This window comes from Oncorhynchus keta, chromosome 20 (assembly GCF_023373465.1).
Source record: "Oncorhynchus keta strain PuntledgeMale-10-30-2019 chromosome 20, Oket_V2, whole genome shotgun sequence".
Classification (NCBI taxonomy): Eukaryota; Metazoa; Chordata; class Actinopteri; order Salmoniformes; family Salmonidae; genus Oncorhynchus; species Oncorhynchus keta.
Window position 1 is genome coordinate 17,803,002 of NC_068440.1, and position 10,059 is coordinate 17,813,060.

General features: G+C 43.6%; 1 protein-coding gene across 1 annotated transcript; it reads left to right on the forward strand.

Annotated features, from left to right (window-relative positions):
• The first annotated feature begins 1,576 nt into the window (after positions 1 to 1,576).
• Positions 1,577 to 7,863, forward strand: LOC118399486 (cbp/p300-interacting transactivator 3-like). The gene is made up of 2 exons (XM_035795605.1): positions 1,577 to 1,776; positions 3,677 to 7,863. Exon 2 carries the CDS (start codon positions 3,692 to 3,694, stop codon positions 4,457 to 4,459), a length of 768 nt encoding a protein of 255 aa, XP_035651498.1. The 5' UTR covers positions 1,577 to 1,776; positions 3,677 to 3,691; the 3' UTR covers positions 4,460 to 7,863.
• The last annotated feature ends 2,196 nt before the right edge of the window (positions 7,864 to 10,059 follow it).

Consider the following 10,059-nt stretch of genomic DNA (forward strand, 5'->3'; position numbering starts at 1 on the left):
CAGGGAACTGGAGGACAAACGTTTCTCCCCTCAACACCTGTGAAAAGACACTAAACTCAGGCCAAAGGCCCCCAATTTGTAGGTCCTATTATAAAACGCACATTGAACTTAAGCCAATACAACACTGGGGTCAATGCATGATCAAAAACAAACAAGGTTTCATTCAAAAAGCCTGCCTCCAACTCCGTATTTGGACATAGCTTAGCAAATCAAATCAAATGTCATTTTTCACATGCTACGTAACACATGCATTTGGATTTGATTCAGCATATCAAGTGCAGCTATATTAGTAGATTGACAGTGTAACAGGCCCTATGTCAGTGCAAGACCTTGCAGATCCGGCCAAAGACCGCAGGGTGTCTGACTGAGTCGGGGGATGGGGTGGGGCATTCATTTGCATTGTAAATAATGACAATGTCAGTTTAGAAGAGGGCACTCCCTTTAAATCTACTGAGCTAGTTATGTTGCACCCAAACAGACAGATCAGAGTAGACCATCCTCCTTAGTGTCGTCTCCTCAACCCCGGAACAGAACAGAGCACAATGGCCTAGCTGCTGAATAGACAGAGAGGCTGGGAGTCTGGCCGACTCTGGGGCCCAAGAATAGGACACATTCTTCAGCACAAAAGGGTGTGTGTGTGTGTGTGCGTGTGTGTGTGTGTTTCAACATCAGTGGATGCCATGTCTCTGCAGAGAGGTCTTGACTCTTTGGACTCTCCACTGTGATATAAGAGAAGTAAGTTATGATGAGGGGACTACGAGCATCAATCGCTCTGTGAACAGAGGGAGAGAGAGAGAGAGAGAGAGAGGGTGAAGGAGACCGAGAGGAGAGAATGAGCACCCAGCCATTGTGCCTGTAAATTAGACAGTCACTCTCTACTTCTATGGTTTCTGTTCAACCATCGTCTTCGATGGTTTTTGTTTCTGTTCAACCATGGTGTGCTGAGCTGAATGAGGTGTCATGTCATTAGCACCAGTTTCATGCCAGCAGGCTCTCTCTCTCTGGGGGGGGTTGCTGTTCACATGCATATGTATCACCAGGCCCTGTCTCTCTGCAACAACACATTTGCATAGAACGCACCAGAGCCTACCGTTGTCTGTCTCTAATAGCCAGCTCTGATTGATTCTGTGACTGTAATCTGAAATGAATAGTGAAATGAATCAGTAATTTGTCATTCATATTGTATTTCGAAAACATACTGTAGGCCTCAATGAAACCGGACTCTAATTTGTAACATAGAGAATGTTGTAAAACATGAAATACTTGTCTAGTATATAGGCTATTTGTTGATGAAAGTATTATGCATATGATAATGATTATTGTTGACATACATACCAGTGTCATGTAGCCTCCCCGAGGAGGCTACAAAATATATGAGGCCACATCAAATGCGTGTTATACAAAGGAGTCGTAGGCTACCTAACGCCAACATTTAAGAACATGTCAGGAGCAGTTCATGAATTGTCCAACGTGCGCTAAATCTGTACTAGGGTCACAAACCGAGCCAATCGGAACAAAGGATACAGAGACGACAGTAGCTCCACCTCTCCCTCTTTCCTTCTCGGCTGGTTGGTTTATACATGTATATAATCCCGGAGCTGACCCAGAAAAGTAACTCTGGTGACGGATTCTCGCTCGCCCCACAGTGCACTAGAGAGCACCGATCGTTTTAATTCGATGAAATACATGTATTTGGCGCATCGCCTTTGGAAGTAAAGACGGAGATCCAATAGCAGAAAGAGAACGAGAGAACTTCAGAGCAGGGCCATTTAGCTGGTAAGTGTTGTCTTGTGAGGGGGGCATTCGTTGCAGAGAGAGAGACTGTCCTATTACTGAGGGGAAGGTAGGAGAACCATTGTTCGTTTTATTTACGGTTTCTTACATGACCGATTGTTCATATGCCGGCTATAGTGCATAGTGATACTGTATGATAAATTACTAAACGATTGAACTGTATATATTGCCAGACCGAGTTTATTTAAACCGGATTATTATTTTTGTTGTAATGTGGTATCAAAAGTATTTACTGTTCAATGAAATCTGGCCCCTATGCAAATACCTAGAATACACGGGTAAACTGAAGCGTAAAAATTTAGATATAGTGTGTAATAATTCAGCTACAAAAACATATCTTGATCATTCTTTGTTGCTCCCCTTTTAGCCTTTTGCAAAATGTGACATAGACGGAATGACTGTTAAAATGCCTAAACGTTCACGCTTGCATAGCCCAAACACAATTGTATGGATTTTGTTCCGCTGTTGACCATACATACATACATAGCCTGTTGACCATTCTCTCTAAATGATTGTCGGTTTAGAAACAATGTTGCATCGGATCGTAGTTTTTATTTATTTGTATAGATAAAGCACAAAGAGGTTTGAACGGAAACCCGAGCGCCAGGGGCACTGGAGTTCATTTCTGGGGGAAAGAGAAGAAAGAAACACGACATGCTTTGTTTTCAAGCAGACAGTGAAAAGACAGAGCCACACTCCTATGGTATCCAATGGATCAACCATCATATTGTGTTTATGCGGTGATAGAGACATGTACGTTATTAAGAATGTCATTAATAGTTTTACCTTGCGTAATTGTGGGTGGGGAAATTATGCGTTGTTGTGCCATTTTAACTGTTACAGAGATGGCACAAATACAGATTCCGTTTTGAATTAATAAATCGTAGGGTGTTTGTCTTTAATTTTTATTTCCATTGTATTGTTCCTATAAGCACAGATCGTAATGACCATCTTGTCCATTTATCACTGCTTGTGCCTAACGAAATGTTTGTAAACGTTGGTTTCCTTTCGCGCGGATGCTCTCGCTATGCTATCATTGTGCATGTAGTACCTTATTTATTACTATGTATCTACCGATTAAAATTCGACATGCGCTCTTCTGCGTCCGTTCAACGACAAAGGTATGACTGGTATTTCCGATCGTGTAATAGGCTACATACTGGCAGCGGATACAGGCATTAGGCTATGCGTAATGTTGCTGTGGTCGAAATGATGGTTAAACAATCGAAAGTGTAAATGGCCCCCAAACGTCATCTGAATAGATTACTGACTCAACACTGTTTGAATCACTCATAGTACACTGTCTATCTCTATGGAGATGTTAAAAGTCATGGCATGAGGTGGTGGGAATTTTATGTTCTCCGGGAGCTGTGTCTCTCAGATTGATCTGATGAACTAGGCAGACACCTAGTCAGTTGTACAACTGAATGCATTCAACCGAAATGTGTCTTCCACATTTAACCCAACCCCTCTGAATCAGAAAGATCCAGGGTTGCCTTAATTGAGGTCATCAGTGCCCCGGGAGCAGTTGTTGTTGGGGGTTAACTGCTTTGTTCATGGGAAGAATGGAAGATTTTTCCACCTTGTTGGCTCACGGATTCGAACCATCAACCTTTCAGTTACTGCCCCAGTGCTCTTAACCGTTGTATGTTTATCAATGCTTCCCAAACCTCTCTTTGAAAAACGCCAATCAATCCTCTTTTCATCTATTCGACTACTAGCACGCCTGATTATTTCGCAACTTAAAGGCTCTGGACTGAAGCACCGCTAACAACAACATTGCTCCTCCTCCTCCGCAGGGTGACAGTAAAGGTTTCCTTGTAAATGTTCTTATACAGAGTCATCATCATAACTAACATAAACATTGTCCTTCCTTCTGCAGGGTGATAGAGAAACCATGGCAGACCACATGATGATGCCCATGTCCCACGGCCCTGCGACGGCCCTCCATGGCTACAGGATGGGGGGAATGGGTGGCCCTCCACAGCACGCCGTGCCGCAACCCGGCCTCCGCACCCTTCCCAACGGCCAGGTCATGCACTACGGCCGGGTGCCGCAGACCTCCATGGAGGCCGCCATGAGGCAGCGGCCCGGTCTGGGGATGGTGGGGCCGCCTGGGATGAGCGGTCAGGTGAATGGCCAGGTCAACGGAGCACAGATGGGAGGACACCATCACCAGATGAACCAGATGATGTATAACCAACAGCATCAACAACAACAGCCACATCAACAACAGCAGCACCACCACATGCAGCAGCAGCACCCCCAGTCTCAACCCCAGCACCCCCAGCAACAGTACCACCCCAGTGGGCTCACCTCCCAGCAGCTCATGGCCTCCATGCACCTCCAGAAACTCAACACCCAGTACCACGGACATCCACTGGGGCCGGTCCAGGGCCATCACCTGGCCAACGGGGCCCAGTACAGAGTAGGGCCAGGCCAGCTGGCCAGCATGCAGCACATGGGTCAGGGTGGGCCAGGTATGGTGCTGGGACATAATATGGACATAGACCTGATAGATGAGGAGGTTCTGACAGCGCTGGTGTTGGAGCTGGGTCTGGACCGGGTTCAGGAGCTCCCAGAACTGTTCCTGTGTCAGAACGAGTTTGACTTCATCCCTGACTTTGTTAATATGAAACAGCAGCCGAGCACTGTGAGCTGCTGAGAGATACACAACAGTCAGACGAAGAAAGACGCTGTAAAAACAGGCCGGCGCCCAGAGAAAGACTGAACCACAGACTAGACTAGCCACAGTAGCACACACAAGAGGAGACACGCAGACTATTGTTTCAGTTCTCTCTGTGTGAGTTTAGGCTATCTATCTGTGACCATGTATAGTAGATCTACAGAACACACTGACCTACCTGTGAATAGTAGGCCTACCTGTTGGTTTAAGATGAATTGTAAGGACAGAAAGAGAGGAGAGGAAACGAAAGCTTCCTCTGCATCAGGCTGACCAGCATCAGTGTCGGTGAGAGCTGAGCTCAGTCAGCCCGGCCACAGGGTGGCGCTCACTCTGGCGCAGTGGCCTCTGTCGATTCTGTACTGCCTTCCGTCCTGCCTCTGGGCTGCCACCCATGCCCTAGTGTCAACATGTGTGCTGAGGCCTGAGGGATGAATGTAGACTCATTCAGCAGGACAGGAAGACGAGACAGACAAGCTGAGACAATACAAAGACTAGCTTCACCTGAGACTACTAGATTTGATCTATGGCTTTTAGAAATGTATTTATTTATGAATTTACCCAACCAAGTAGCTAGCGGACATTTGACAAATTGAGTTGGTCGTCTGATTATGAATTGGGTTATTGGGGGGGAAAGAGTTGTTCAAAACTTTATTGTGTGTATGTTGAAGGCTGGTTCTTCAAAACAGGCTTGGAGGATTCCTTCCTCATTACCTTACCATTTCCTTTAGTAAGAGCCTGAGAGAGAATGGGCCAATGGGGTTAGATTTTCTTGGGTGGTGGGGGTTTATTAGTCTCTGATTGGTTAGGAATTAACTGTGTTACCCTGGCAATCTGGTTCCTCTCCCTGACATAATCTGATCACATAATCAGAACAACATTATAATTATCATTAAAACGTATATTTCCTTGAATCTTAAATGTCCGCAGTTTCTCTATTTCCTACTGCTGAATTAAATCTGATCAAATCACTGGCGAAGTAGTGCTGCACATACAGAGTAGCATCTCTATAGCAAGAGAACAGAGAACACACCCTGCATGTCTTAAAATATTCATCTGAACACTGAGGGCCAGCGTCTACCTTCAAACAGTTAGATGCTCTCGTTCAGTAGAGTCTCAATGACTACTTTACACTGTACTTCTACTGGTGGACCTTGCGGCAAGGGAATACACTGAGTAGTATTTATGGAAGAACACACATAACATAACAGCGGGCTATTTACTCTACATCCGGTATCTGTGAGTGTGGCACAGAAGGTAAGGCAGGGGGAAACCAGAAGCTCTCTCAGTCGCAGGTCATTCTGAGTCATAGAACTCACTTTAGACTTTGAACAGCACTGGCAGTTAAAAGACGTAAACACAACGTGTTGTATTGTGAGAAGTACAGTAACCTAGTGCTCTATCTGGGGTGAATCCTAACTTCCACCAAATTTGTACTTAGTCGTGCATGGATATCAATGGGTGACCAAGTGAACATTTGACTTTAGTAGGAGTTAGGATTTGCCCTTTTGTGAACATCTTGAGTGTGTAAGCCTGCCAGGTAATTCTTGAGAGTAGTGACTGGGTTTGGTCCTCTAACCTAACCTTGGCCAATGTGCTGACTGGGTATGTAGGCTAGGACAGTGGAGGCTGCTTCAACTGCCTTGAACTGTGGACAGCGTTCATTAGTCCATTCTGTGGACACAGCATAGTGCTAGGCACTACTCCAGCAGTACTTGGTTGGTTTAATCATTGTTTAAAGCTGCCTCTCTTTACCTGTGGAATTGATTTCATTACCAAAGGTCCAAACCCAACAGTGCAGAGCAACACACACACAGACATGCACACATACACGCCCGCACACATGCACGCCCTCACACACAGGTTGGTTGCTGTTTCCATAGATTAGCTTACTCAACTGGTTCTTTCCTGATTAGATTTAAATCACTCGTTCACACACGCTTGTCTTAATTGAGGTCATCCAGCATCACAGCCCCAATAACTTGGTAATTAGAAAACTTGGCACTCAAAGGTAGTGTGCACTATATTAGGGAACAGGGTGCCGTTTTGGAAGTACCCTTGGTAATTAGAAAACGTTCTATTTCTGTGGTGGTGCAGTGTTTTCCCCCAATGCCCACTGTGCATAATGAGGTTTTGGCAAGGTTACTGCTTTGCTCCAGTGACTAGTACGAGAACTTCCTGTCCTGTTCTGTTGAGCTATTTGTGGAGATGTCAGAACAGAGAGGTTGGAGGAGCAGTGAGGTTGAAGAGAGGATTGGGGGAAGGGGAAAGCTTCCCTCTGTAATGCATTGTGGTAATCTGTTCCAATACCAGAGCTACACTCACTGGTGTCTCAGCTCTTTTTCTAGCCTGGAATCTAAAGGGAATATCGCTCTATTTCACTATAGCTTCACTTCACTGTACTTCACTTCACTATTAGCACAAAGTGCAAATATTCAGTTTGGATTCCAGGCTACTCTTAACCCTGTCTCACCCCCGGAGACCTGCCATTTTGCAGAGCTCTGAGCCCAAACATACAATGGACAACAGAAAGTACACTCATCATTGCAAAGGCCGAAACCCCAACCATATCGGGTCATTTCTTGTGGTCGGGTTATCTGTTACCAGTCTATTTATGTATAACTTGGACTTAGATCTGGGACCAGGCTATTTAGGGCAGTTTCACAACCCCTTATGAAAAAATGATCTATTACAATCTGAAAATAATATTTGTCTTTGTCTTTTAAGCCTTAGAGAGGGTGTAGCCTCTCAAAGTCATTTGATTACAGCTATATCAATAATATTTCAGACTTCTAATGTATGGTGTCTTTGTACTGTAGAATGTAGGTAAAGTTGACATAATTAAGGTACTTTTCAAAAAACATTGTCAGATGTAATTGTTGAATGGCTGATGGCTGATGTTGATGTGTTGAATGACAAGAGATGAGGGTTTATCATCCATTTTGACAATTGGGAGTGTTGATATAAATAGGTTGCATGGTAAAACCAGATTTAATGCTGGGCTAACCATTAAGTGCAGCATTCAGTCTGGATTACCCAGGCTAACAAACAGTTTCATTATATCAAGGGTTTGGGTACAGGACAGGCCTGAAGCTTTAAGACCTAGTAGATTGCATGTGAACATTGTGAAAAGAGATGTAATGTCACCACTTTTCCACACATCCGCTGAGAATGTACAGCAGAACGGAATGCATTGTGGGAAGTGAAGTCTTAAAATGGTGGATACATTTGTGAGATTGTATTGTAAAATCCTTGTTCCAAATTACACCACTTCATTTGGGGTTAACCCCCCACCTCCCAACTCCCAAAGTTTTTTTTAATGTTATTGATTCTATTTTAAGAAAATGTATTTATTTTCAACAACAATAAAATATTTATTTAAAGAACTGGCCAGAGTATGGAGAGTTTTCTAACATGTTTCTGTATCTGCATCGCTCTATGATATCCTTTGAATACCCCATGCATCCTTTGAATACCCCATGCATCCTTTGAATACCTCATGCATCCTTTGAATACCCCATGCATCCTTTGAATACCCCATGCATCCTTTGAATACCTCATGCATCCTTTGAATACCTCATGCATCCTTTGAATACCTCATGCATCCTTTGAATACCCCATGCATCCTTTGAATACCTCATGCATCCTTTGAATACCCCATGCATCCTTTGAATACCCCATGCATCCTTTGAATACCTCATGCATCCTTTGAATACCCCATACATCCTTTGAATACCCCATGCATCCTTTGAATACCCCATGCATCCTTTGAATACCCCATGCATCCTTTGAATACCTCATGCATCCTTTGAATACCTCATGCATCCTTTGAATACCCCATGCATCCTTTGAATACCTCATGCATCCTTTGAATACCCCATGCATCCTTTGAATACCCCATGCATCCTTTGAATACCTCATGCATCCTTTGAATACCTCATGCATCCTTTGAATACCTCATGCATCCTTTGAATACCCCATGCATCCTTTGAATACCTCATGCATCCTTTGAATACCTCATGCATCCTTTGAATACCTCATGCATCCTTTGAATACCCCATACATCCTTTGAATACCTCATGCATCCTTTGAATACCTCATGCATCCTTTGAATACCTCATGCATCCTTTGAATACCTCATGCATCCTTTGAATACCCCATGCATCCTTTGAATACCTCATGTGTGACTTTGTATTGAAACCTCAACTACTTCTGACAACTATACAATGAGTCTGACAATACTTCTGCTCCGGTACAGTGAGACATCTCAGTAGTGTTCATGTATGGGCTCTACAGCTGCAGTGGCGTGTATTCATGGATGCCAAGGGAAGCCGGGCTTCCCTAAATATGTGTTTTCATTATTTTACGTCAATTCTCAAGTGGCAGAATCTCACTGGAGAAATCATCCGAGCGAGGTAAACAACGACCCCCTTTCTTGGTATGTTGTAGCGCGTGTATCTGATGCTGTTTGGAACAAAAGAGTATGACATGTAGCATTTGGCCTCCCTTGATAAAAAATAATAATTAGCCAATCAGCATTGAGCTGGGCTCAACTGCTGGTTGACCTGGCGCAGCAAAATGCCCCCAATGGAGGCCAGTTTGGATTTAGCTTCACACCAATCAAATCATATCCCAAGCAAAATATCATGATTGTCAGAAAAATGTGTCTGTTTCTGGTCTGCGTGTGTTGATGTCCTGCAGTAGCTAGCTTGCAAAATTGACGATTTCCTTAGCCAATGATGGAGATGGGGATTTGGACTTTTGTTTTTGAGTTCATTCTCTGTACAGACTAATAATAATGATGGTAATTCTGATCTAGTCATAAATTAATATGTTTTGCCAGTGGCCTGAGACGATTGAAGTTCAATATGTAGCCTAGATGTAGCCTAGTACACTCAGGAAGTTAGGCTAGGAGGCATTTTAGCTAGGTAGCCTATGACAATAAAAACTATAAGGGTACTGTATGACAGAGACATAGACCGTTTTGCCAACATGAAAGAGAGGAGGATGGCATTGGTGTTCAACTAGTCTACAAGTAGGGGGAGTCAACTTAAAAAAAAAAATTGTGCACACACAGACAGAATCAGTACCATGGACAGCCACATGATATTTAGCAACATTGATTTCACTAAATCGTTTTTGGTATCTTTAAGTTTGTTTTCAGTGTATTAAACTAAGCATATACAGCCTTGTTGATTTGATGATGTTTAAGTTGAAATGGTGCTGGAATAGCGGGGGCAGTGCTCCGGTTGTCTTTATTCTGACTTACAGTAACGGCCGTGGTTCTAAATCAGTAGTTGCTTAGTAACTAACTTGCTTGGCCTAATAACACCCATGCCAATATATCCTCCAAACACTTGCTTTTCGGGCATGATCACTTAATTATACAATGGGTGGGTCTAATCCTGAATGCTGATTGGTTAAAACAATATTCAAGACGGTGTCTATTCCACAGGTTACTACCGGCTAAATCTATGACGTTAAAATGCCTATTTACTCTGTTCCATCAATCCACTGTCTCATCAGCCCAGCCAGGCAATTTATAAACTTGATTTCCACTATAAAAAGCATCTAAACACATT

What these genes read in the sequence shown, in the direction of transcription:
- LOC118399486 (XM_035795605.1), top strand. Translation starts at nt 3,692, where the DNA reads ATGGCAGACCACATGATGATGCCCATGTCCCACGGCCCTGCGACGGCC.